The sequence below is a fragment of the Mesocricetus auratus genome, unplaced genomic scaffold (assembly GCF_017639785.1).
Source record: "Mesocricetus auratus isolate SY011 unplaced genomic scaffold, BCM_Maur_2.0 Super-Scaffold_100025, whole genome shotgun sequence".
NCBI classification, from domain to species: domain Eukaryota; kingdom Metazoa; phylum Chordata; class Mammalia; order Rodentia; family Cricetidae; genus Mesocricetus; species Mesocricetus auratus.
Genome location: NW_024429206.1, coordinates 297221 through 323779, shown reverse-complemented (window position 1 = coordinate 323779; position 26559 = coordinate 297221). Strand labels below are relative to the sequence as shown.

The following is a 26559-nucleotide window of genomic DNA, read 5'->3' as shown; positions in this document are numbered from 1 at the left end:
GTCACAGCTCTGGGACTTCAGAAACCAATGAGCCTCCTGTAGTCAGCAGGCCCTGTGAACCTGTGAGGCACTTGTATCGCTGGCTAGAGGCCAGGAGCCAGGCCCTGTGCACAGGCTACATCCTGGGTGGAGGCCTTGCTGCTTAAGCTCTGGGAAGCCATTAGTTGCCTCTAAACCATTAAGGGGCTTTTGGCATCAGGGGATATAATCAGATTTGTGTTTTGAGCAGGTCATGCAGCCTGCCATGTGAGCAGGGGCAGAGGGAGACAGCTGTTGGCTTGATCATGGGATAGTCAGGGGTGGCTTTAGGAGGCGAGCTGTATATGATTTGGCGGTGTCTGGGAAGCCAGGCTGTAGTGAGTTTTACACCTGAGTCCCGCACCTTCAGTGGCAACTGGATCCTTGGACCTGGGACTCTGGGGAAGGAATACAGAATCCCAAGCTCAGAGACTGTAACTGAGCCAGCCCAGAAATGAAGGCAGGCTGGCAAGAGGAAATGGAGATCAAGCTGGCTGCACACCAAATGCCAGGGAAGATGAATAACAACAGCCTCATGGAAGAGGGAAATTAGTGGGGGAGGGGGCAGTGGAGGTGGGGAAGGCCCAGGAAAGGATAGCTGGTCTGGAGCCTCCTGCCAGGTCAGTTCAGAGGTGGCTGAGAACATCCCAGGGGAGGGAGTGTCAACAGGAAGGTCACCACAGACCTTGGCAGAAGCTGCCTTGGCCAGCAAGAGGGCAGTGAAGACAGGCTGAAGTTGGTGAGAGAGAACACCAGACATAACTCCATCAGGTCCGGCTCAGGGAGGAGACACCATGTCTCAGCTTCTCTTTTCAATTATTTTATTCAAGAAAGTGGAGGACAGACAGGGGGACTGAACTGAGCCCTGAGTCGCTGAAGCTCCCAGCTCAGCCCCCACAAAGCATGACCAGACAGGGTCCAGGAATAACCGGTCACTGTCCTCCAAGAGTGCAGTGGCCCAAACACAGCAGACCCAGCCTGTACACTGCCCAAGGTGGATGCTATTTGGGGGTGCCGCCACCCTTCTTGGGTGTGGTGGGCTTCTTGCTTTGCCAAAGGTGTCCCTGGATAGTGAAGGCATCCACACTCATAGACATGGTCTTGGCAGGGATCTGGGTGAAGCGTTTTCGGTCTGAGTTATACTTATAGATGCCTTCCACCATGGCTGGAGTGACAGTACGAGGCCCATAGCCTGCCAGCCTGGAAAGCTCCTCTGTCTCCCCAGACAGAGTGTAGAGTGCCCGAAACTGGCAGCTGGAGTCCCGGAAGAGGATCAGGAAGTGGTTGGCCTTGCTCTTTTCAATTTCCTGAGGGATGGTGTTAAGAAGCCAGTCAGCCACTCAGGCCAGACCACTGACCCACCCATCAGCCCTACACCCCCAGGCAGATGCCGGGCTCACCTCCAGAATGCGGTTCTTCTGGGGCTCGTTCACCTTGCCTGCCAGGCAGCAGTGTGACAAGGCATTGTGGATGATAAACTTGTTAGACTTGGCGCTGGGTTCTTTGTACAGCCGGGGACCTAGACGGTAGTAAGTGAGCAGGGTTGGGGCAGGGACAGAGCCTGGGGCTCCTCACATTATCCAAAGCCTCGCTTACCTGTGTACTCAGGCACTGACGCTGGGGAGGAAGCATTGCTTCCATTTTCCCAGTCACGCTCTCGACTGCCAGGCAGGCGGCTTGGAGACATTAGGCCTGATGGAGATGGGGCCCTACAGGGGAGGGGAGGGGAGGGTAGAGGTGGGGTCAGTAGTGTGTGAAGACCCCCAGTGAACAGTGAGATTAGGGAAGAGGCAAGCTGCAGAGGAGAGGTACATGCATGTTGCATACTCTTCACAAGTTCATGCAATGCCCTCCCATATGCTTTAACCTCTCTGATAAGACCTACATGACATGGGGGCTTGTTCTCCAGCCCTCTCCATCAGGCCCCCCAAATCCTATCTGTATATCCCTGCTTCCTTCCTTCTATACAGTCCATTCATATTCCACTCTAGATTCCAGAGTCCCTGCCTGCCCAGACTCACCGAGATGTGGGCCTCTTCACACCAAGATTATTGGAAGCCTCGTTGGCCACAGTAGACAGGGACAGCGTGGATTGGGAATAGACCTTGCTGAGCCGTGAGCCTAGAAGAGACAGGACAGTCAGCCCTACCTAAGGTCCCTTTACCTCCATTAGTGCCCAACGGTCCAGGGTCTGCCCTTCCCAAAACCCTTCTGGTCTTTGCAGCCTGCTCCTTTTGTGTGTGTGTTTGCTTTAAGACAGGGTCCTCTGTAACCCAGGCTGGCCTCAAACTCCGTATTTGCTGAGAATGACCTGTCTCCTGTCTCTACTTCTGAGTGCTGGGATTACAGGCCTGCACCCTCATACCTGATTTATGCCTGGGATGGAACCCAGAGCTTCCTGTACACTAGGCAAGCAAGCGCTCTACCAACTGGGCCACACCACCACTATTCTGAACTTGTGTGTGTGTATGTGTGTGTGTTTATGTTTTGAGGCAAGATCTCAATGTGTAGCCTAAACTGGCTGGAACCTGCTCAGGAGGCCAGATTAGGATCAAAATCAAAATCGTCCTGCTTCAGCCTTCTGAGTGTTGCAATGACAGGCATGTCCACCATGCCTGCCTTAGTCAGGGAAGGACATTTTTTCCTGGTGCTGGAGATTGAAGCCAGGGTATTACACACCGCAGAAAGCACTGTAGCCAGGCACTTCACCCTCCCATCCACACCACAGAGCGTCGCTCAGACTCTCAAACATCCACGGGAGTTCCGCACGCCAGCCCGGAGGGAAGTTCCCTCACCTCACTGGATCCTGCTCACCCCGATACCTGCCCCATCACTGCCCCACTACAAATGCGCCCCTTACGGGGTGGCGGCGCACGACTTTAATTCCAGCACTTGGGAGGCAGAGGCAGACGGATCTCTGTGAGTTCGAGACCAGCCTGGTCTACAAGAGCGAGTTCCAGGACAACCTCTAAAACAATACAGAGAAACCCTGTCTCGAAAAAAACAAAACAAAACAAAAAAGCCCAAATGTGCCCCTTTCTGCACAACCATGGAGCCTCTCCCAGTCACAAGGTAGGCCCCTCCCACAGGGTCCTCACCCAGCAGGCCGCGGGCTGGGCTTCGTGCCAGGGCCGAGTCATCACAGCAACCAGAGCGTGGCCGGGTGGCCCTGCGCCCGCCCCGCCCTGGTCCGCAGGCCCGGGGCCGTAGCACCTTATCAAGGTCATCCATTAGCTTCAGTTGTGCCCGGCGCTCATACTCAAGCCTCGTGAAGTCCCCTCGCCGGGGGCCCACCTCCTCCTCAGCTGGGGCTGCGGCTCTGGTAGCAGGAGCCAGGGTAGCCACTGGGGCGGTAGAGGCTACTGGGGTGGCAGGGACCTCCTCCTGGGCCAGCCTGCAGATTAAACACAAGGCAAACAGAGTAGAATACGGGGGCACTGAGGCAGCAATATCAAACACCAGGGTCCCTTCATTCCAACTCCAGCCTCACCTCGCCGCCGCCTCCTCGCGTTTCTGTTCCTTCTCCGCCTCCTGCCACTGTTTGCGCCGCCGGGCCTCCTCTGCCCGCCTCTGCTGTCGCTCAAGCAGGCTGGCTCGCTTTTGAGCCATCTCATCCTCAGGCTTGTCTTCGTCCTGGGGGATGACAACGGAGTCCAACAGACTACCCCTCCCTGCTACAACTGAAGTCGGATTTTTTTCCACTGATCCAGCCTGTGACTCACCTGACCTTTTTAAAGTCCTGAGTATTTAGTTGGTGTCTACTTTATGCACAGCCCCACAGACCTGGGAGCTGCACTCATAAAGCATTTGATCCAAAGAGGAAGACAATCAAGTGATACACACACCTGTAATGCTGTAACTACTGTTGGAGTTCGGCCAGACCGGACTAGTTTATCCTATTCTGGGGCGCCAAGCAAGGCTTCCCAGAAGTTCCCCTGAGGGATAATGAAAGGGACTTACTTAATTGGGGAGAAGAGAGGGGAATTGAAAGCTCAAAGGCCTTGAGGCCACAACAAAACAGTATGTCTGGAACATGGAGCTGGGGAGAATGATATAAGTTGAAGGGAATAGAGCCCAAAGCAGTGGACAGGGTTTTAGTTCTCAGGGAAAGGGAGCAGTCAAAATCCCTAACTGCTCAGGAAAACAAACGAGCAAAAATAAATGGGTTTAGACCTCAGGAACTGATATGCATTGTTCAGTTACACCACCACTGTGGCCCAGGCTGCAGGTGGCGTAAAGATGGAGGATAACTAAACAGGATAGGTCAGGAAAGAGGAACTCTAGGATCACCCTAGCCCTGTCTGTCCAACCACCCCCTCCTGCCCGTCTGTCTACCAATCAACCTTTCCTCTGCCTGCTCACCCATCTATCCACCTAACAGCTCCCTTTCCATCTATCTACCCAGCTCATCCATCTGCCTATCCATCCACCCTCCAACCTGTCCATCTGCCTATCCACCCTCCCTCCCTCTAACCTGTCCATCTGTCTATCCATCCACCCTCCAACCTGTCCATCTGCCTATCCACCCTCCCTCTAACCTGTCCATCTGCCTATCCACTCTCCCTCCCTCTAACCTGTCCATCTGCCTATCCACCCTCCCTCTAACCTGTCCATCTGTCTATCCACCCTCCCTCTAACCTGCCCATCTGCCTATCCACCCTCCCTCCCTCTAACCTGTCCATCTGCCTATCCACCCTCCCTCTAACCTGTCCATCTGTCTATCCACCCTCCCTCTAACCTGCCCATCTGCCTATCCACCCTCCCTCCCTCTAACCTGTCCATCTGCCTATCCACCCTCCCTCTAACCTGCGCATCTGTCTATCCACCCTCCCTCCCTCTAACCTGTCCATCTGCCTATCCATCCACCCTCCAACCTGTCCATCTGTCTATCCACCCTCCCTCCCTCTAACCTGTCCATCTGCCTATCCATCCACCCTCCAACCTGTCCATCTGTCTATCCACCCTCCCTCCCTCTAACCTGTCCATCTGTCTATCCACCCTCCCTCCCTCTAACCTGTCCATCTGTCTATCCACCCTCCCTCCCTCTAACCTGTCCATCTGCCTATCCATCCACCCTCCAACCTGTCCATCTGTCTATCCACCCTCCCTCCAACCTGTCCATCTGCCTATCCACCCTCCCTCCAACCTGTCCATCTGCCTATCCACCCTCCCTCTAATCTGTCCATCTGCCTATCCACCCCCTAACCTGTCCATCTGTCTATCCACCCTCCCTCTAATCTGTCCATCTGCCTATCCACCCTCCCTCCCTCTAACCTGTCCATCTGCCTATCCAGCCACCCTCCCTCTAACCTGTCCATCTGCCTATCCAGCCACCCTCCCTCTAATCTGTCCATCTGCCTATCCACCCTCCCTCTAACCTGTCCATCTGTCTATCCACCCTCCCTCCCTCTAACCTGTCCATCTGTCTATCCACCCTCCCTCCCTCTAACCTGTCCATCTGTCTATCCACCCTCCCTCCCTCTAACCTGTCCATCTGCCTATCCATCCACCCTCCCTCCAACCTGTCCATCTGCCTATCCACCCTCCCTCCCTCTAACCTGTCCATCTGCCTATCCATCCACCCTCCCTCCAACCTGTCCATCTGCCTATCCACCCTCCCTCCCTCTAACCTGTCCATCTGCCTATCCATCCACCCTCCAACCTGTCCATCTGTCTATCCACCCTCCCTCCCTCTAACCTGTCCATCTGCCTATCCATCCACCCTCCAACCTGTCCATCTGTCTATCCACCCTCCCTCCCTCTAACCTGTCCATCTGTCTATCCACCCTCCCTCCCTCTAACCTGTCCATCTGTCTATCCACCCTCCCTCCCTCTAACCTGTCCATCTGCCTATCCATCCACCCTCCAACCTGTCCATCTGTCTATCCACCCTCCCTCCAACCTGTCCATCTGCCTATCCACCTTCCCTCTAACCTGTCCATCTGCCTATCCACCCTCCCTCTAATCTGTCCATCTGCCTATCCACCCCCTAACCTGTCCATCTGTCTATCCACCCTCCCTCTAATCTGTCCATCTGCCTATCCACCCTCCCTCCCTCTAACCTGTCCATCTGCCTATCCAGCCACCCTCCCTCTAACCTGTCCATCTGCCTATCCAGCCACCCTCCCTCTAATCTGTCCATCTGCCTATCCACCCTCCCTCTAACCTGTCCATCTGTCTATCCACCCTCCCTCCCTCTAACCTGTCCATCTGTCTATCCACCCTCCCTCCCTCTAACCTGTCCATCTGTCTATCCACCCTCCCTCCCTCTAACCTGTCCATCTGCCTATCCATCCACCCTCCCTCCAACCTGTCCATCTGCCTATCCACCCTCCCTCCCTCTAACCTGTCCATCTGCCTATCCATCCACCCTCCCTCCAACCTGTCCATCTGCCTATCCACCCTCCCTCCCTCTAACCTGTCCATCTGCCTATCCATCCACCCTCCAACCTGTCCATCTGTCTATCCACCCTCCCTCCCTCTAACCTGTCCATCTGCCTATCCATCCACCCTCCAACCTGTCCATCTGTCTATCCACCCTCCCTCCCTCTAACCTGTCCATCTGTCTATCCACCCTCCCTCCCTCTAACCTGTCCATCTGTCTATCCACCCTCCCTCCCTCTAACCTGTCCATCTGCCTATCCATCCACCCTCCAACCTGTCCATCTGTCTATCCACCCTCCCTCCAACCTGTCCATCTGCCTATCCACCCTCCCTCTAACCTGTCCATCTGCCTATCCACCCTCCCTCTAATCTGTCCATCTGCCTATCCACCCCCTAACCTGTCCATCTGTCTATCCACCCTCCCTCTAACCTGTCCATCTGTCTATCCACCCTCCCTCCCTCTAACCTGTCCATCTGCCTATCCACCCTCCCTCTAACCTGTCCATCTGTCTATCCACCCTCCCTCTAACCTGTCCATCTGCCTATCCAGCCACCCTCCCTCTAACCTGTCCATCTGCCTATCCAGCCACCCTCCCTTTAACCCTAACTATCCCCTTTCACTCTAATCTATCTACCCATCACCCATCCAGCCTATCAACCTACCTACCCATCCACCTAGCCAACCTATTTCTCTACCTACCACTCACCCACCTACCCAACTTATCCATCCATCCACCCACCGACCCACCCATCCAAGAGATAGCAAACCAGCCACTGCCTAGACAGCCAGGTATCCGTGCATGCACCCCGTCTATCTATCTGTCAGTCTACCCACTCATCAGTACAGCTCTATCCCCAAACTTTTATTCCCCTACCTCCCACCCCCGTTATTGTCCCCCTAGGACATCCCCACTTCCATCCATCCATCAGTCACCTATTGGCTCACCTGTCCCCTTCCTCACCTGCCCAGGTGACTCACCTTATAAAAGAATCCAAGCCCAGACCGGGGCTCTCCCTCAGAAGATGCCTCTTCCTCTAAGGAATCCTCAGCCCCAGCTGGGCTCCCGTCTCCCTCCTCGTCAGCAGTAGGCTCTCCCAGGCTGGCTAGGGGGATCTCAATAAGGGCAGGCTTGGTGGTAGGCTCCTCAGGAGGTGTCCCCTCCGACAGGAGGATAGAAGAGCGAGTCTGTACAGGCACCTGGCTGGGCGAGAACTTGCGTAGGTGAGGGAGGCTGTCTACATCATGGGGTGGTGTCAGCACCCTCGTTAGGGGTGCAAGCTTCAGCTCTGCCGGCCTTGTGTGTTTTGGACTACGGGGTGTTGGGTTGGGGCCTGGCCCTGGGCTGCGCCTGGCAGCTGGGGCACGACGGGCAGGGCTAGGGGATGCCGCTTTAGGCCCAGTGGTGGGTCCAGGGATGACCCAGGCCGCAGGTGGCGGGGCAGGTCCAGGGGCCTCTGGAGGGGCCAGAAGCCGCTGTTGCTGGTCTGTGAGTCTCTGCATGTCCCGTTGCAAAGAGCTCAAAGCGGCACTCAGCTTACTGACTGCTCGATTGTAATCCCCCAGTCCCTCTGGGGGCACCGGGCCCAGATCTGGAGAAAAGGTGACTGACTTAGGGCGTGAGGATGGCTCACCCTGGCCCTCACCTGCTGGTCGTTCCCCACCAGGAACTGAGCCCAGCTCAGCCTCCTCCTCAGCCTCCCCTGCAGCCTCCCGAGGCTGCACCTGCAGGAAAGCACTCTTGCCCAGTCTCTGCCTGTGCTTGGCAAAGATGGCCTCAATGCGTCGCTTCTGAGCCTCTATGGCTCGGCGCTTCTCTTCCAGTCGGGCTCCCAGCTCGCTCATCTCTGAGCTCAAGGCCTCAGGTGCTGCGGGAGTAGAGGTTGGAGACCCCATTCCTGATTCGGCCTCAGCTTTCACCAGCTGCTTCTTGCGTTCAGCAAAACTGGTCATCTTCACTTCTGAGTTGTTGGCTGCTGGGGATGAAGCCACAGCTTTTGGGGACCCTTCAGATGGGGGCAGTGGTTTCAACACCTCCCCTGCTGGGCAGGGGGATGGTTTTACGGGGGTCTCAGGGTGAGATATATAGATGGGTGCTTTATTGAGCCCATCAGATGGTGGCTTTGAGGCTCCTTCAGGAGGGTACGGAGAGGCCAGCGGCGGCTTGGAGAGACCTTCAGGAGAATGGAGGTAGAAGCTGCCATCGGCAGCCCCATCTGGGAGCAGCCGAGGCTCAGCACTGTGGATGATCTGCAGGGCCTCTTCAATTGTGGGTAGGTCTCCAGACTCTGGGGTTGCCTGCACAGGGTTCCGGGACGACGACGACACAGGACGTGGGGGACCCAGACTGTCTGAGCTGACGGAGCGGAGCAGGACAGGATCTCCCATGACCACGTCCACATCGCTGTCCAGGCCAAAGGGAGTGCTGAACGACACAGCCTGGGAGAGGGGACGGCTGGGCGGCCAGAGGGAGGGGTCAGCCCCTGGGACAGGCCTCTGCCCTGCCCTGCCCTGATTAGCCCAATCCCTCTTCCAAGACACAGGGCCCCTTAAGATGCACTCACCTCAGCTGGCGGTTCCAGGCCTTGCCAAGAGCCTCCATGTGAGACATAGACGGAGATGACTTCAGGGAGCCTAGGGAAGGACAGTGCATGGTCACTGTGGAGGGGGAGGTCACTGATGCAGGGGTTGCCTAGTGTCTGGGGCAACCTCTGTAATATCACCAAGTGAGTCACTGACAGATGGGTCATAATGTGTCTGGTTGTGTTGGGTTTCCAGAAACGGCTGGCTGGAACTTCTGCGATGGCTCAATGATGCACTAGTTGCCTAGCGTGTATGGGGCCTTGGATTCAATTTCTAGTATTGTGAAACACAGCTAGTAGTTTCTTTTGGACCAGTGAGATGGCTCAGCAAATAAGGGCACTTAACTCCAAGCCTGACGAACTGAGTTCAATATTGGGCACCTACGTGGTGGCCAGAGAGAAGCAACTTCTGCAGGTTGTCCTCTCTGGACCCCCACACATGCATTGAGGTACATGTTCATCCCCACACATACACAAATAATAAACACAATTTAAAAATTGAAATGAATTGACCAAATATTAACAGATAAAGTTATTTGGTGTCATGCAAGGAGTCTTCTCTGTTTTGTTGAGATGGGATGTCACTATATAATCCTGGCTGGACTGGAACACTCGATGTAGACCAGGCTGGCCTCCAACACACAGAGATTCACCTATCTCTACCTCCTCAGTGCTAGGATTAAAAGTATGAGCCACCACACCCAGCTGATCAAGGGTTCTTGAAGCCAGCCACAAATGAAGCCAGAAAGACCCAGTGAGGGCCATTCGAGGACTCAACATGAAGTCAGCTGGGGGATTCATTCTTGTGGTTGAAGTTTCCTGGTAACAGAAGCCATAGTCTCTCTTCACCTGTGGATCCTCGGAGTGGGGACTGGGGGCCACCAGGTGACAGTAGCGGGTGACGGAAGTTGAACACAGGAGAACTGCCAAACAGATAACATCAGTCACCACTCAAAGGTGTCCCTAGTCTTGCCCCAGCACCCAGGTAGGCAGGAAGACCTCCCATGAGAGAAGAACTCCACCCCAATGAGGACCCCTACCTGCTACCGCTGTTGTTCTGAGATGATAAAGTCTCAGTACCTCGGGGGGAGGAAGCTACTGGAGGCACAAAAGAAGAGATCAGGGAGGGCATGCCTCCTTTTCCCTTTTCCAGACCCCAAGGCAAGCCCAGGACCCCAAGGCAAGCCCAGGACCCCAAGGCTCACCATGTCCATCAGGCAAGTCTTTGGCCTGCACAAAATCAGGCTTCAGAACTTCAAAGCACATATACATCTCAGCCAGCAGCACCACCAGATTGACCTGCAGGCCAGAGGGAGGTCAGCTGACTGGTGGAAGAGGCCTGGATGTGGACCTCAAGCCCCAAGTCTCACCCCACTCTCCCAAGACGGCCTCACCTTGAGGGGTGGTGGAACATATAACAAGTCCTCAAGGGACAGGGGGCAGCCGCGAGGAAGATGGGAGGCACAGAAGTCTTGCACCAGCTGGAGGTTGTACAGGCTGTCTGCCACAGACATGGGGTCCTTGAGGCACACCTCTGTGGGGACAGTTTGTCTGGGTCTCCAACTCAGTGGAAAGGAAAATGGGGTCCCAGGGAAGTCCTCCTACAAGCCAGGTTTTCTACCTTCTGCAAAGTGCACACTGGAAGTGCTGACCCCCTAAGACTTAACTCTGTGTGCACACATGTGCGCACACCTGCAGGCTAGAGGTTGACAGAGGGCGAGGTCCTTTCATGTGCTCTCCGCCTTAAGATTCTAAGACAGACTGTCTCCCTGAAAATGGAGCTTGATGACTGGACGAGTTGGCCAGCGAGTCCCCAGAATCCTGTCTCCACCTCCCTGGCACTGGACTATAGGAACTCACTGCTATACAGAAATGTTCACATGGGGGCAGAGAACCAAACTCAGGTCCTAGTGTTTTTGCAACTTATCAACTGAGCCATCTCCCAAACTCCCCAAAACACATTTTCTGGAGAGATGGCTTGGCAGTCAAAGGCAGGTACAGCTCTTGCAGAGGGCCTGACTTTAGTGTCCAAAACCACATGAAATGGGTCTCGCTACAGAAGGTCCAACACCCTCTTTCCCTTTTTCTAGACTCCAGGGTTACCTGTATTCACATGTGCACAGACCCACACACATACACATAATTGAATACTAAAATGAATCTTTTCTTTTCTTTTCTTTTTGGGTTTTTCAAGACAGGATTTCTCTGTATTGTTTTGGAGGCTGTCCTGGAACTTGCTCTGTAGACCAGGCTGGCCTCAAACTCAGAGATCTGCCTGCCTCTGCCTCCCAAGTGCTGGGATTAAAGGTGTGCACCACCGACGCCCAACTTCTTTTCTTTTCTTTTTTGGTAAAATAAATCTTAAAAACAAAACAAAAAAAAAACAGCTTCCTAAGGGCTGGGAATATAGATCAGCTAGAAGAGTGCTTGCTTATAATATACAAAGCCTGGCTTCCACCCACAGCATCCCATAAATTTCGGCTTGGGGATACATATCTGTAATCCCAATACTTGGAAGGTAGAGGCAGGACTATCAGAACTTCAAGGCTACCCTTGGCTATATAGTGATTTTGAGACCAGTCCAAGCTATACAGGACTCTTGGTTTTGTTTTGGTTTTTGGTTTTTCGAGATAGAGTTTCTCTGTATTGCTTTGGAGGTTGTCCTAGAACTTGCTCTGTAGACCAGGCTGGCCTCGAACTCACAGAGATCCGCCTGCCTCTGCCTCTCGAGTGCTGGGATTAAAGGCATGAGCCACCAATGCCCAGCCAAAACAAAAAAACAAAAAAACCATTTTCCTAGAGAAATGTACTAGCACATACCTATAATCTCAGCACATGGGAGGCCTTAGGCAAGGAGTGAGATAGGAAGCTTGAGGCTAACCCACACAGAGAAACCTCTGTCCCTATGATTCTGGGCACTAAGAGGGGTCTGGTACATGACCTTCCGCAAGCATGAGCTCTTTAAAGCACAGAGAAGTTTAGACTCTTGCACAGGGTCACAGAGCCAGCTAACGGGGGAGAGAGAAATGCAAACCTGAATGCTGTGGTTCTAGAAGGAGACTTCAGAGGCTGGGGGTATGGCTGAGTCAATAGAGTACTCTTCCAGTGTGCATGAAGCATTGGTTTCCACCCCCAGCACTGCATGAGCCAGACATGGCGACACACCTGTCATCCCAGCACTCAGGAGGTGAAGGCAGGATGATGAGAAGTTCAAAGTAAGGTCAAGGCTAGCCTAGGCTGTGTGAGACCTTGGCTCAATACTGAATCATACTGGCATTGCAGACTTACAGATGCCTTCCCGGGCTTACCCACTACTCACCCTCAAGCCGCAATAGTTGGGGACAATAGCAGTGGATGGTGGCAGCCAGTGCTGCCCCACTGGCCAGGTCCTGAAGGGTGGTCACATTTGGGAAGCAGGGGGCCCGTCGGGCAATGGCACGGTCCTTGCGGTATCGAATCTGCAGACAGGAGCAGAGTGAGGTCAGCAGTCAGGCTGGCCCTCCCCGGGTTAGCAGTCATGCAGGCTGGAACAGGGAAGACCGGGATTTCTGCCATGAAGGGGTGGGAAGCTCGGGATCCCCAGAGCCAGAATGGGAGGGGAGGGAGGGCCAGCCTGGAGCAAGGGAAGGATAGCAGCGAGAGGCAGAAGACTTGTCTGCGAGCAGCCAGGCCAGCAGCAGGGGCTAGGGACAGGGCCTCCTGAGACCCCGGGGAAGGGGGATACATTACCATAGGGGGTTTGTTCCCCGACTCCTTCAAACAGAAGGCAATTGCGTGCTGGGGGGGGAAGGAGCGGCCGTCAGCAAGGCCTGCTGGACCCCCAAAGCCTCCTCTGGGGGAAGGAGGAGTGCTGACCCTGTCCTCAGCCTTGGCCATCTAGCTCCCTAATATACTCTGGCCAGCTTCGGGGACCCCAGCTCCTCCCAGCCCTGAGGAACCCCACAAAGCAGCCTCCCATGACAAGCCCAGGCCCCGGCTTAGGAAGATGCAGAGGAAGCAGGTAGGCAGAAGAAATATTCACCCACCCAACCCAGATCCCAGGGTGGGGAGAAGCAGTGAGCAAAGGTGGGGACCCCTACCCAGCCCCCTCTTTCCTTTATTTGTATACGTCAGGAATACAGTATATGAAGCGAGGAGAGGTTCAGATCATTGTGCAAGATCACACAGCTAATTAGTGGAAGAGAGAGAAAACTTAAAATCTTCTAGACCTCAACCACCCCCACCCCACCTTAGGAAAGGCGAAGATCTTCCTCTTGGCTAGAAGGTTCCCTCCATGTATCTGCACTTTGTGGTCAGTGTCTATGTATCTGGCAGGTGAAGGGGCCCCGCTCCTCAAGCTAAGGACAGGCGCAGAGAATCCTGCCTCCTTAGTTAACGGAAAGTGTATCTACTTTGGATGGGTTTGTTTTGTTTTAGATTTATTTTTATCGTACGTGTATATGTGCTTGTCTGTATATGGGTATGTGTAACTGCATGTAGTACACATGGAAGCCAGAAGAGGGTGTTGGAGGCCCTGGAGCTGGAGTTACAGGCATCTCTCCAACTTCAACCCCCTGTCTGTCTGTGGTTCTTTTAAAACTGTCTCCAGAGGGCTGGCCTGAAATTTGCAATACTCCTGCCTCAGTTTCCCAGAGGCTGGGATTACAGACGTGCACAAGCATGCCCACTTCTGCCTTTGCTAAAGATGGAGATTCCCCACTTCTCTGGTTCCAGGGCTCTCCCAATCCCCAGGGCCAGGGTGCTACCTCCATTGCTCACAGCTGGGGACAGGGGAGGATGCAGGCCATCGGGCAGAAACAGACACAGATAAGACAGAGACAAGCAGGACAGGCAGACAAGATCGACAGACGGCCCCACTTACAGGAACCAGCTTCCAGTACCAGCGTGTGGGGCACTATTGCCAAAGGGACAGAGAAGGGAACAGCAAGGCCGGTGCAAGAAGAGGTGCAGAGAGAAAGAGGAAAAGAGAGTCACCTCCAGGCCAGCCCCCAACCTCAGCAACGGCCAGGAGGTACAGCCCATCCCTTCCCACCCAGCCTCATGATCATCATCCGTTCATCCATCCATCCATCCATCCATCCATCCATCCATCCATCATCCATCCATCCATCCATCCATCATCCATCCATCCATCCATCCATCCATCCATCATCCATCCATCATCCATCCATCCATCCATCCATCCATCCATCCATCCATCCATCCATCTCCCTAGCCTCACCGAGGGCTGGGCAGGAGCAGCCCCATCCAAAGGAGCTGCCGGAGATGCGCGCTGGGCTGCTTCTTGCTCTGTCTTTTCCTGCAGCCGCCGGACCGTCTAGGGGTCAGAGAGAAGTCAGTGCCTGGTCTCCTGGCCAATGCCGCTGACTCCACTCCTGGCCTGGCCTGACCCTACTTACTGTGTCTACCCAGAAAAGGAGTTTGTGCTCCAAGCTGCTCAGAGCCAAGGGACCGGGCAGTGTCTTTGTCCACTCAAAGGAGAAGGCAACCATGAGGGCATCGATGACAGCTAGGTGGGCTCCCTGTGGGGGCAAAGGCTGGAAGATGAGACCAGAAGGCGGGGCAGGAGGCTACCCTTCTGCCTCGAGCTCCAAAGAAGAAGAACCTGAGCGTCGTAGGGGTGGGGCCATCGATTGGCAATGGGCCTAGGGATGGGCAGGTGGGACCTTGGTGGATGGAAGAAAGAGGCACACAGGATGGGCTGGGCTTTACCCGGACTTATAATAGAGTGGCCCATATAGGGGAACCAAAGGCAGAACCAGTCTTGGTTGCAGGAGATTGAGGAGTGGAAGGCTATAGGAACTTGAGGAGGAGCCATGCATGATAGGCAGAACTGAGTGTGATGCCCTTAGCTTGATGAGAAGCTAGGTTTGGAAAATGGAGATAGGTTTGATAGAAGGGGCTAAGCTTGTGGGAGGAGCTATACCTAATGGTTTGAGCATGGGGGTGTGGCTAGAGAAGTAAAACATTGGTGGGAGGAACCAAGATTAGTGGGTGGAGCTTGAAAGGAGGTTCAGGAAAGACACTAGAAACTTCGGGGAGGAAGGCGAACAGGACTGTTGGGGAGGCTAAGAGGAGAAGCCAAGCCTGGTAGCGGGAGCCTCACAGGCCATGAGCAGAGCCTACCATGAGAATTGGCTGGTGTCTCAGATCAGCCTCGCGCACTGGGTGTTCGGGCAGGGAGGGCACCGTGCCTCTCCTTGCCAGCAAGGCCAGCAGTGCAGAGGGGTTGGGTGGTGGTTCCAGCTGTGGCAGCGCCTGGCGCCAGGCCCGGCAGTAGAGCTCCGCAGAGAGCAGCAGACGAGTCACCGGGGGCTTCACGTGCTCCTGTGCATACTGGTCCGTGTAGAACGGTTCCCACAGCTCCGGAGGCACATGCTCTGCAGTAGGGAGGGGCACCACAGGTAGGATCAACACACAACCCACCTTCTCACCCCACTACAAAGACATGATCCCATGAAAGGGGGGATCTGCCTAGGAAGGGACTATAGAGCCAGACACACAGGTACAGGCCATTTGCTGGGGCTACCACAGTGTGTTTCAGGTCACCTGAGCTGGAAGTGAGAATCCTGAGTGTTGAATTCATTTTAAGGCTTCAAATCTAGAAAGCAGCCCAGACACCATGGTACTCCTTTTTTCCCCTCCCTGTATTTGTTCAGGTATACATGCCTGTTCGTGTGCCTGTGGAAGCCAGAGGTCCCCACTGATTATGTTTCTCTGTGGCTTGAAATTCTTAAATCTGTGTGCATACACCCACACATGCGCGCACACACACACACAAGCACGCACGCACGTCCTGAACAGGTGCCCTTGGAGGCCAGAAGAGGGTGGCATCAGTCAGAGCCTCAGAAACCAGTTACAGGTAGTTGTGAGCCACCAAACACGGAAGCCAGGAAATGAGCAGGGTCCTCTGGGACAGCTGCAAGAACTCTTTAACAGCTGAGCACATCTCCATCCAGCCTCTACTGGTGTTTTGAGACGGAGTCTCACTCAATCTGGGAGTCTCACTGAACTGGGCCTTGCCATTCCAGCTGAACTAGTTGGCCAGTCTGAGCCCTCCACGATCCATGTGACTTCACCTCTCCAGGGCTCGGGTTACACAGTCTGTCCAGTTCTTTTTTTCCTCTGGATGCTGGGGATCTGAACTCAGGTCCTCATGCTTTCCTAGCAAGACACTTTACACACTGAGCCATCTCCTCGGTCCCTGTTTGTCTGGATCTTAGAGGTTGGATCTTATGTTTCCCAAGCTAGGTTCAAAACTGCCACGGAGCTAAGAAAGACTTGAATTTCCAATCTTCTCCAGAGTCCTATGACTTCAGGCATGTGTGACCACACCCGGTTTATGCCCTGCTGGGGATGGAACGAAGGGTTTCCCACATGCTCCTCAAACACTCTACCCAGCACACCCTGGGAACTTCATTTTACAGATGAAGTTTACAGAGAATGCGCAGGAAAGGAAAGAGACCAGCCTCAGGCTGCATGACTCTGCAATGCCAGGACAGAGACTCAAACTCAGGCCCTAAGCAACCCCATGCCTTCTGTTATCCTGGTGGCTGGGGCGACTGTGAGGCTACCTGCCGGGTATACACGCCAAAGGCAGGCAGAGAGCAGGTTCCTTGAGGAAACAGAGCACGTTAAATCTGGTGACTAAAGAAAAAGAGGAGAGAGAGGAAGATGACCAGGGCTCCATGCGACAGGGAGCAGAAAACAGGGGAGACAACCAGCAAGGGTAGAAGCTGGGTGTGCCAGGCCTTAGGGGCACTGTAAAACAGAGGGCAAGGATCGGGGACTTAAGGGGATACTGAGTCAGCCAGGAAAACCACACTTGAGGGGTATGAAGGAGAGCCAGGTCCAGTGTGCACAGCTGTAATCCTAGCCTCGGGAAACTGAGGAAAAAAAGGCTATGAATCAGTAACAAGTCAGTTCTGTGCTATGACACCTTGACTCAAAAAGCCCACCAAATCTTAGCATGGTGGCCCCTGTCTGTAACTGCAGCACTTGAGAGGCAAGCAGATTGACATCAAGGCCAGTCAGAGCTACATTGAGACACTGTCTTAAAAAAAAAAAGGTGGTCAATAATATGGCTTAACATTGTCACCAAGCCTGACAGCCTACGTTCCATCCCCAAGACCCACATGGTGGAAGCAGAGAACCAACTCCCATAAGTTGTCCTCCGACCTTCGTACATACTCCATAGCATGGATGCTCACCCATACACACATAAATAAAAAATCAAAAGGGACGGCGAAGGGGTGGATAAGTGGGCAAAGGTGCTTGCTGATAAAGTAACAACCCTAAGGTCACTCCAGAACCCACATAAAGGTAGCGAGAACTAACTTCACAGTGTTCTCCTCTGACTTCCATACATGTACCACAGCAATCAGCACCTTACACACACACACACACACACACACACACACACACACACACACACACACAAATTAAGGAGGGAAACCATGGAGGTGTGGTAGGTCACACCTGTAATCTCAGCACTCAAGAGGCCAAGGCATGGGCTGGAGAGATGGCTCAGAGGTTAAGAGCACTGACTGCTCTTCCAGGGGTCCTGAGTTCAATTCCCAGCAACCACATGGTGGCTCACAACCATCTACAATTCAATCTGGTGTCGTCTTCTGGCATACAGGCAGAACACTGTATATGTAATAAATAAATAAATCTTAAAAAAAAAAGAGCACGTGCTGAAAAAAAAAAAAAAGAGGTGGAGGCATGAAAACTACTGCAAGCTCCAGGCCAACCTGAACTACAAAGAGATTATCTTAAAACAACACCAGGGAGGTGGTGTTGTAGGCCTTTAGTCCCAGCACGAGGGAGGCAAAGGCACAGGATCTCTGGGAGTAAGTTCGAGACCAGCCTGGTCTACAGAGAGAGTCCCAGGACAGACTCCAAAGCTACAGAGAAACCCTGTCTCAAAAAAACCAAAAAACCCAACAACAAAAATCAAACAGGGAGAGTCGGAGGGGAGTTGCCGGTGGATGGGGTAAACATACACTGTATACATATGCGTATGAAACTATCAAAGAACAAAGTCAGTTTTAAAAAGAGGAGAAAATCAGGAAGAACTCCTGAGATTACAGAGGTGGTGACTAATTAAGATCACTTGGTCAGAGACTGCCTCAATCCCTGCTTCAATCAGTCCAGCTGATGTGTGTGTGTGACAGAAGTAGGTAAGGGAGCCAGGCATCCCAGCACTCAGGAAACAGAAGCAGAAGCAGGCAGATCTCTGAGTTCGAGGTCAGCCTGGGCTACAGAGAGTTCCAGGACAGCCAGGGCTACACAGAGAAACCATGTCTCGAAAAACAAAAACCAAAACAAACAAAACAAAACAAAAAAGTGGGTGAGGGAGATGCTGAAGGAGGGGCTCAGGGTAGAGCTCCTGCCTAGAATCCCCCAGTGAGGCACTGGGTGGGGAGGTGGCTCAGAGGTAGAGCCCCTGCCTAGAATTCCCCAGTGCGGATCTGGGGGTGTGGCTCAGCATCAGAGGGGGAAAAACTGTTTTTAAAGAAATTGTTAGTCTTTTGTCTTCACAACAAGTGAATACGATACATCAATAATGAGAACAAGATACATCAGACCAGATCATTCATTCTTCAAAGCCACGAGACCACTTGACATTAAGGACCTGGCATCACTGACAGAAACCCAGTCCGGCCACATATCCTTCCACACCCCCTAAAACAACACTTGACCTTCCAGGAGGAGCAGTACTCCTATGGGGAGTCAAGTGCCTCCCTGTCCTTAGCTTTGCTCCTTGACAGATGAGGGATTTCAGGCTGGCTAGATGTCCCGGCAGGTAAAGGCAACTGTCCAGTCTCAAACCCTGAGTTTGCATGTGATGGGAGCAGAGAACCAACTTCCAAAAGTGTCCTCTAACCTCCACATGTGTGCTACAGAGGTGCCTGCCCATACACATTTTTTTTAATGTACTTTTTAAATTTTTAAAGAAAGATGATTTGAAGGCTCACCTCCTCCTGCTCCCTGCCCCTACTGTCCTGTCACTGGCCTCACCTCAACCTCCCTGTCCTGGCTTCCATCCTAGACCCAGCTTCTGTTTTCCTGTTCCTAGCCTCCCCAAGGCCAACAGCAGTCAGCCAAACACCCACAGGTCCACGATGCACCTAGGCTCTGTGCCCAGTACCTCCTTCCAGAGCCCTTCCTCCTGCTATCTTGTTCCAGAGGGACAAGCCCCACCCCACCTTGTGTAGGCTTGTGCAGCCATCTGATTTCCACCTGCTGCAGACCAGGGTATGACCTAGTGCTCCTGGCATCCCCTCCCCCCCAGTCTACATCCCAGTGATCAGTCACCACCCTGCCTTTACCTGCCCCGTGCAGCATCTGGCCTCCTGACATTACACAAATCCTGACCCTCAGCTCCCCACCTCCCCCTCCCCCCCCAGCACTTCCTGTTCCCAAGAGCAAAACGTAAGGACCTTCCCTGAGGAAGAAAAGTGACCTAGAACCCCTTGTCACTGACTTTTGGTTCATTTTGTTTTGCAACAGGGTCTCAAGTAGCCCAGGTCAGCCACAAATTTGCTATGTAGCCAAAGACAACTCCACTTCCAATCTTCCTGTGCCTGGAGTACAGCCATCCAAGTGCCGCCATGCCTAGTGTATGCCTTGCTGGGGATTGAACTCAGGGCCTTGAGCACACCAGGCAAGCATTCTATCAACTAAGGCACATCTACAGCCTTTGTCTAAGTTGTATTATCAAGCACTCATTCTACACCAGAGTCTTTCCACTTGACTGACATTGGGGTAAGGGGATGCAGGGTAGTACTGTATGAGGTTTAGCAAAATCCCTGGTCAATATTCAGTACTGTACCATCTTCCTCCAATGTAGAGACAGCCAGTTGGTCATAGTGCCACACTTGGGAAGCAAAGGCAAGAGGGTCATGAGTTCAAGGCCATCCTGGACTATATAGTAAAATTGTTTCTAAAGGGCAAAACTGACAGATGAGGTAACTCACGCCTGTAACCCCAACTCTTGGAAGGCTGAGGCAGGAGGATGGGTTCAAGGTCAACTTGGACTGTACAGTAAGCTCTGAGATAACCTGAACTGTAGAGTATAATATTGTGTGAACAAAACAAAACAAAAAGGCTTAGACGTAGAGGCATGTGACACTAACCCTAGCAGCTTGAGTTTACTCTCTGGTACCCATATGGTAGAAGGAGAGAACTGGGTCCCAGAGTAGTTGTCATCTGACCCTACAACACTCATCATGGCATGTACATGGCATGTATGCATCACATCACACACACACACACACACACACACACACACACACACACACACACACCAAACAGTGATAAAAACTTTTAGTTACAAAATAAAACAAAATAGTATACTGGGTGTTGGTGGTGCATGCACTCGGGAGGCAGAGGCAGGCGGACCTCTGTGAGTTCAAGGCCAGCCTGGTCTACAGAGGGAGTTCCAGGACAGCCTCCAAAACAATACAGAGAAACCATGTCTCAAAAAAAACAAAACAAAACAAAAAAAAGGTTAAAAATAGAAACAAATCCATTAATCTGGTGACTTTATTCAGTCCAACGCACACATTAAGAGGATATTTGAGTTTTGGTTTTGAGATAGAGTCTTTTGTAGCCTAGGTTGCCCTCAGACTCAGCTAAAGATGACGCTGAACTTTTGGCTCTCTGCCTCTACCTCCCAAGTGCCAGGGTGACAGGTGCGCCCCATCATGCCCAGTTTATGTGGCGCTGGGCACTGAACCCAGGTTTCTTGTGTGCTGGGCAAAGAAAGCACTCTACCAGCTGAGCCCCGTCCCCACACTCTGAGCTTTGCTTTTGTTGTTGCTGGCCCTTTGTTTTGTTTGTTTTTTTGAGACAGGGTTTCACTGTGAAACCCTGGCTGTCCTGGAATTGGCTCTGTAGACCAGGCTGACCTCAAACTCACAGAGATCTGCCCGCCCTGACTCCCGAGTGCTGGAATTAAAAGTGTGTGCCACCCACATCTGGTTTTCGGTTTTTTGCTTTGTTTTGTTCTTTTTTCTTTCTTTCTTTCTTTTCTTTTTTTTTGGTTGTTGTTTGTTTTTCGAGACAGGGTTTATCTGTATTGCTTTGGAGGCTGTCCTGGAACTCGCTCTGTAAACCAGGCTGGACTCGAACTCACAGAGATCCTCCTGCCTCTGCCTCCCAAGTGCTGGAATTAAAGGTGCTTTGTTTTGTTCTTTAAGACAGGGGCCCTGAACCCATGATCTCCTGCTTCTGCCTCCCCAGTACTGGGATAACAGGTGTGGATCACCATACTTTGCTCCAGTGCTCAGTAACTACATGGGGGGGGGGTAGCCCCAACCCTACTGGGCAGAACATTTCTGTAACATTGTTAAGTATAGTCCATTCCATGACCCTTTGTGTGTTTAATCCTAAAACATACTTTTGTTGATGCCCTGGTAAGTAAGGTCTTGTCTTGTGTATCACTGAGCTCCATCCCTAGCCCGAGACATTTATTCTAATACCTTGTATGGATAAGAAAACCTGGGCTCAGAGAGCTAAGTTAACTTGCCCAAGATCACACAACCAGTGAACAAATGAAACCAGTTCCTCCTCACGTACCTCTCTCATATTCCCAAGGCCTATAGAATGGTGTTTGGTATTTATCAGACCGACACAGACCCCTTTCCTATCTCCAGGCTTGCCTCCTCTGAGCCCAGCAGCCTGCATTCCTCACACCCAGGCCTTGGGGAACACCAGAGCTATCCCTCCCTGCCCAAGCCTCAGTTCCCTGCCTGTCATATCTTGCTGGTCCTCAGACACCTGACTCCCGATGCCCTCAGATCTTGGTCTGAGAGACCTTCCTTGAGCACACTCTGTATCCTTCTGCTCTGATCTCCAGCCACCATGAGAGAGCTTCAAGTTCTCCTCTAAGAAGTTCTTTGCATACCCAGGCTCCTCCTCGTGGTGGCCTTCAAGACAGCTTCTCAAGGAAGTGCTCCTTTTCCTTCCTCCCTCCCTCCCTCCCTCCCTCCCTCCCTCCCTCCCTCTCTCTCTCTCTCTCTCTCTCTCTCTCTGGAAACCTTGGGAATTTCTCCTGCAGGCCCAGCTGCCCGAACCACACCAGGCCTTAGCACCACTATGGGTATCCAGGACCTAATCTGGTGCCCACTCCATTCTCCTGGATCCATCCCAGCATCTCCTCCACACCCTAAACACACAGCAGTGGCCTGCTTGTGAAAGGCATTTGTAAAGAACCCCAACTTTGTAGGGCCTGGTGGCATAAGACTACTATCCCAGCAAACAGGAGGCTGAGGCAGGAGAATCAAAGCTGGGGTCCAGGGAGATGGCTACACAGGTAAAGGAGCTTAGCATGCAGGCCTGGTGGCCTGAGTTCTAGGCCCAGAACGCACACAAAGATGGAAGGAGAGAATCAACTCCTGAAAGCCATCCTCTGACCGCCACATGCTTTCTGTGATATGCGCGTATACATAAGAATATTTTTTTTTAATCAGAAAAGAAAGTCCAAAGCCTGCCTGGGCTACACAGTGAGAGTATAAGTCAACCTGGTCAACTTAACGAGACCCTGTCTCAAAATAAAAAGTAAAAAGAGGGCTAGAACTTAGACTCAGGAGCAGAGTGCAAGCCTAGAAGTCACCAGTGAGGAGTTGGAAGTGTGGCTCCCTGTCACAGGGCCTCCATAGACTTCATCAACGAGGGGCTGGGGTCATAGCACAGCTGGAGAGCACTTATTATCATCCCAATCCTAGGCTTCAGCTCAAGTGCTGGCAATTAAAAAACCAAGCCAAAACAAACAGAAAACGCCAGGAAGAGAGAGATGGTTTGCCTGGTAAAGGTACTTGCCACCAAGCCTGACAGAGTTCAAGACCTGATATTTACACCAAGAAAGGAAAACAAACACCCCCAAGTTGTCTATTGACTTCCACACACACACCCTGTGGCACCCAGGGACACACACACACACACACACACACACTCACTATATATATATATATATATATATATATATATACACACACACACACACACACACACACATATATATATTTTTTAAGTTGATGTAGCCTAGTTCCTCATCATTTACACAGTGGATGGGGCTGGATCAATAGGGAGAGAAATGGTTAATCTGAGCTTGAGGGGCTCCCTCAAGGGGCTTTCCTTCCCTTCCGTAAATGACATAGTAATTTCTGCACTAACCTCTGGCTAAGGGACAGCGAAAGGCATTAATAAAATACTCTTACTAGTCACAGCAGCAGCCACTGTGAGCACCCACCAAGCTGTGGCCTGTGCCACATAATACAATGAATTCACCTCTCAGCAACTTGGCCCCAAAAGTACTGGGGGGTCTCAGGCTAGCAAGATGGCGCAGCAGATAAAGGTGCTTGCCACCAAATCTGACAATGTGAGTTTGATCCCCAGGACCTATGCTGTTCTCTAACCTCCAAATATGCGCCCCCCCACAAATAAATAAGTAAATAAATAATTTCAAAAGTACTGGGGTCACCAGCTGTGATAGCGTACACCTTTAATACCAACACTAGGGAGGCAGAGGCAGGGGGATCTCTGTGAGTTCAAGGCCTTCCTGGTCTACAGGGTGAGTTCCAGGACAGCTAGGACTACACAAAGAAACCCTGTCTTGGGGGGGGGGCCCTGGGGTGGAAAACCACCGAATGTGCCACACAGAAGCAACTTTAATGTGTTTTCAGCCATGGATACAAAAAGAAACAGAAGTTCAAAGAATCTGAAGTATTCTTCCACATTGTAGAGGGGCCCAGGCTCAAACTCATTTATGACAACAAAGTTGTGCTCTTGAGTTGCGGACTTCTCAAGTCAGACAAGCTCAGGTAGGTGTCCAGAACCCACATAAAGGTGGAAAGAGAAAACTGACCTCCATGTCCATGCCGAGACACACACCCACACTTAGGTACGCACAGATTAATAAAAATGTGCAAAGCCAGCCTTTCTAATCCAATTACTTCAGCATGTGAGGGACTGGGACGTAGGTCCCAACTCCCAAATCTTTTCTTTCTCTAGCAAATCCCTGGGGGTGGGCAGGTGTCGGAGCTAGCTGGCCACACAGGGACAGGTGCAGAGAGACTAAGCGAAAGTGAGAAAGACAGGACTGGGCAGAAGCCAATGATGGACAGCTGTCACAGGAGACCCACACCCAGAACAGGTTGGTCTGGGAAGACAACAGAGTCGGGGGAGGGGTTGCACCCAGTTAGTGCCAAGATCAGTAGGAGTGCAGGGCATCTTCCACACACACACACACACACACACACACACACACACACACACACACACACACTCACTCACACAGTTGCTGCTGTTCCCAAAGGCGGCCTAGACCTTAATTAACCCCTGTTTTTCCCAAGACCAGGCCTGGCCTCCCAGTTCTGGCCTGCAGTGGCCGAAGCTGCCCAGATCCGGGACTTGGAGAGTCTTCCCCGACCGGATAACCCACCCTTATTCTCCCCAGTAGGGACGGCTCTACTCGCTCAGGCCTGTGGGTATGGAGAAGGGAGCAGAAGCAAAGGAGGGTCGGCTTCAATGAGGCCTGCCAGCCGGGGCTGCCACCGCAGTTCACCTGGTGGATGAGCCAGGAAAATGGGGCAATAAGTCACGGCTGCCACCCTGTAGCAAGAGCCATCGAGATGAAAGGAGGGGTTTCCCTGAGTCCCCAGACACACTCTGGCCACCCGCAACGCAGACAGCCAATGCAGGGTGTGTGTCCCTGTCACAGAGCTGTAGATCTGTAGATCTGGGCTCTTAAAACGCTCCTTGGGGAGCCCAAGCCACGGTGTGTACAGTGGGATGGGTATTGGGGTGGAGTAGGGGGAATCCTCATAGGTTTCTGATGTGTGTGAAAGGGGAGTTGGCCAAGCAGTCAGGCCCTGGGTCTGAGGAATGGGGTGGAGGCGGGAAGTAGAGGACTAAAGCAGGAGACCCTTCCCCCACACATCCAAAATTGGTCGGCAGACCCCGCCCCTGCTCACCTGGGGGCTCTGATCCCAGGGTCCCCCGGTGCACAGCTGCTTGGCGGGCCCCAGCCCCCACTGCGTTCCAGCGACCCGGGCGGGCAAAGTCCAAGGGCCCGGGCCGAGCAGGAAGCTTGGAGGCCCAGTTCAGCAGAGACGGAGAGCTCGGGGGACCCTGGGCAGCCCCGATGCTATTGTTCCCACGGCCCCGGCTTGGCGCCCCGCCCCCCGCACCTGCCGCGCCCCAGCCTGGCGCCCCCGTCCCTTCCCCAAAGGCTCTCTGGTTACCTGCTCCCCCGAATGCGGCCCGCAGCACCCACGCCAGGCTCGCCGCCGCCTTGGCCCGAGAGAAATCGTACTGGTCCAATGACTTGATCTCGGGGACCAGGAAAGTCCTCCGCAGTGGCCCGGACCCCGCGGGCGCCGCTTCCACCATGGCGACGCCGGGGCTACAGCCGCCCGGGTCGGCGAGCTCGGATAGGCTGGACTAAGCTGCTCCGGGGCGGCCGCCACCACGGTCCCCGCTGCCCAGGCTGCTGCTGCTGCTGCTGTTGCTGCTGCTAACGCTGCTGGGGCGCCGCTGAACCAGGTGCGGCCGATCGCGCTGGCGACGCTGCGTCGACCCCGCCCCGAGGCGGAGCCCAGGTGCGCCCCGCCCCCTGGGTTGGACTCAGTCCTCTTGGGTCCCTTAGGTCCCCACGGGTCCACACCCGCACGCACCACTAATGCTTCTGTGGTTCGTCCTGCTGCAAAGAGCTGCGGTGATGGCGGAGGAGGGAAGGGCTGCAGAGGAACGCATGTGCGCGTGTGCGTGTGAGTGTGTGTGTGTGTGTGTGTGTGTGTGTGTGTGTGTGTGTGTGTGTGTGATCCTGCTCACGCCTGGACCCTGGAGAGGCTTAGTGAGCCTCTATGGTGGATGTCCATTCAGGCTCGTGTTCACATTCAGGTCGCTGAGTGTACACCCGTGTGGTTGTACTGCTTTGCCCTGGCAGGAGCTGAGTGTGTGTGGATGCACCTGTTCTATTTCTAACTGTGTGGGTACAGGGATGGTCACTGCGGGTGGTGAAGACATGGCTTAATAGGTAAATGAACTTGCTGACAAGCCTGAAGACTTTTCAGTCCCTGGTGCCCACGTGGTGGGACACAAACACTGCTTTCTGCACGTTGTCCTCTGACCTCCATACCACCCCTTCCATTAATAGTGATTTTTTTTCTGGTTTTTCGAGACAAGGTTTCTCTGTATTGTTTCAGAGACTGTCCTGGAACTCGCTCGGTAGACCAGGCTTGGTCTCAAACTCACAGAGATCCACCTGCCTCTGCCTCCCAAGTGCTGGGATTAAAGGCGTGCACCACCAACGCCCGGCAATAGTGATTTTTAAAATAAATAAAATTTGATTTTTTTAAAACTGTAGAAGAAAAATAATGATGCCACATGCCCTTGATCCCTCACATAAGCAAGTGGATCTCTATGGGTTTGAGGCTACCCTGATCTACACCGTGAGTTCTAGGCCAACCAAGGCTACCTAGCAAGACCCCCGTCTTAGTTTAAAAAGAAAAAGAATGTGTTTATATCCATGTGCCTGTGAGCATCTGTGAATGGATTCTAGGGACCATC

At 53.1% G+C, this 26559-nt stretch overlaps 1 protein-coding gene across 9 annotated transcripts; it reads right to left on the bottom strand.

Annotated features, from left to right (window-relative positions):
• Positions 1-822: 822 nt before the first annotated feature.
• Positions 823-25550, bottom strand: Camsap3 (calmodulin regulated spectrin associated protein family member 3). 9 transcript variants are annotated; one of them, XM_040731096.1, is made up of 19 exons: positions 25233-25550; positions 15109-15362; positions 14382-14504; positions 14204-14299; positions 13844-13876; positions 12712-12759; positions 12302-12440; positions 10377-10516; positions 10188-10281; positions 10023-10080; positions 9832-9905; positions 8965-9034; positions 7382-8804; positions 3509-3651; positions 3117-3412; positions 2040-2139; positions 1615-1727; positions 1419-1537; positions 823-1325 (listed from the first exon to the last, which is right to left on the bottom strand). In XM_040731096.1, exons 1-19 carry the CDS (start codon positions 25378-25380, stop codon positions 1020-1022), a joined length of 3777 nt encoding a protein of 1258 aa, XP_040587030.1. In that variant the 5' UTR covers positions 25381-25550; the 3' UTR covers positions 823-1019. The 9 variants fall into 9 exon arrangements, with proteins under 9 accessions (XP_040587030.1, XP_012980105.1, XP_005085313.1 ...); XM_013124651.3 differs by having other exon boundaries at positions 7382-8855; positions 25233-25549; XM_005085256.4 differs by having other exon boundaries at positions 7382-8855; positions 10023-10077; positions 25233-25549.
• Between the last annotated feature and the right edge of the window lie 1009 nt (positions 25551-26559).

Coding starts and splice junctions, on each gene's coding strand:
- Camsap3 (XM_013124651.3), bottom strand. CDS start 25,380: ATGGTGGAAGCGGCGCCCGCGGGGTCCGGGCCACTGCGGAGGACTTTC. Junction 8,856..8,964: donor GCCTGGAACCGCCAGCTGAG/GTGAGTGCATCT, acceptor CTGGCCGCCCAG/CCGTCCCCTCTCCCAGGCTG. Junction 1,326..1,418: donor AGAAGAACCGCATTCTGGAG/GTGAGCCCGGCA, acceptor ACCATCCCTCAG/GAAATTGAAAAGAGCAAGGC.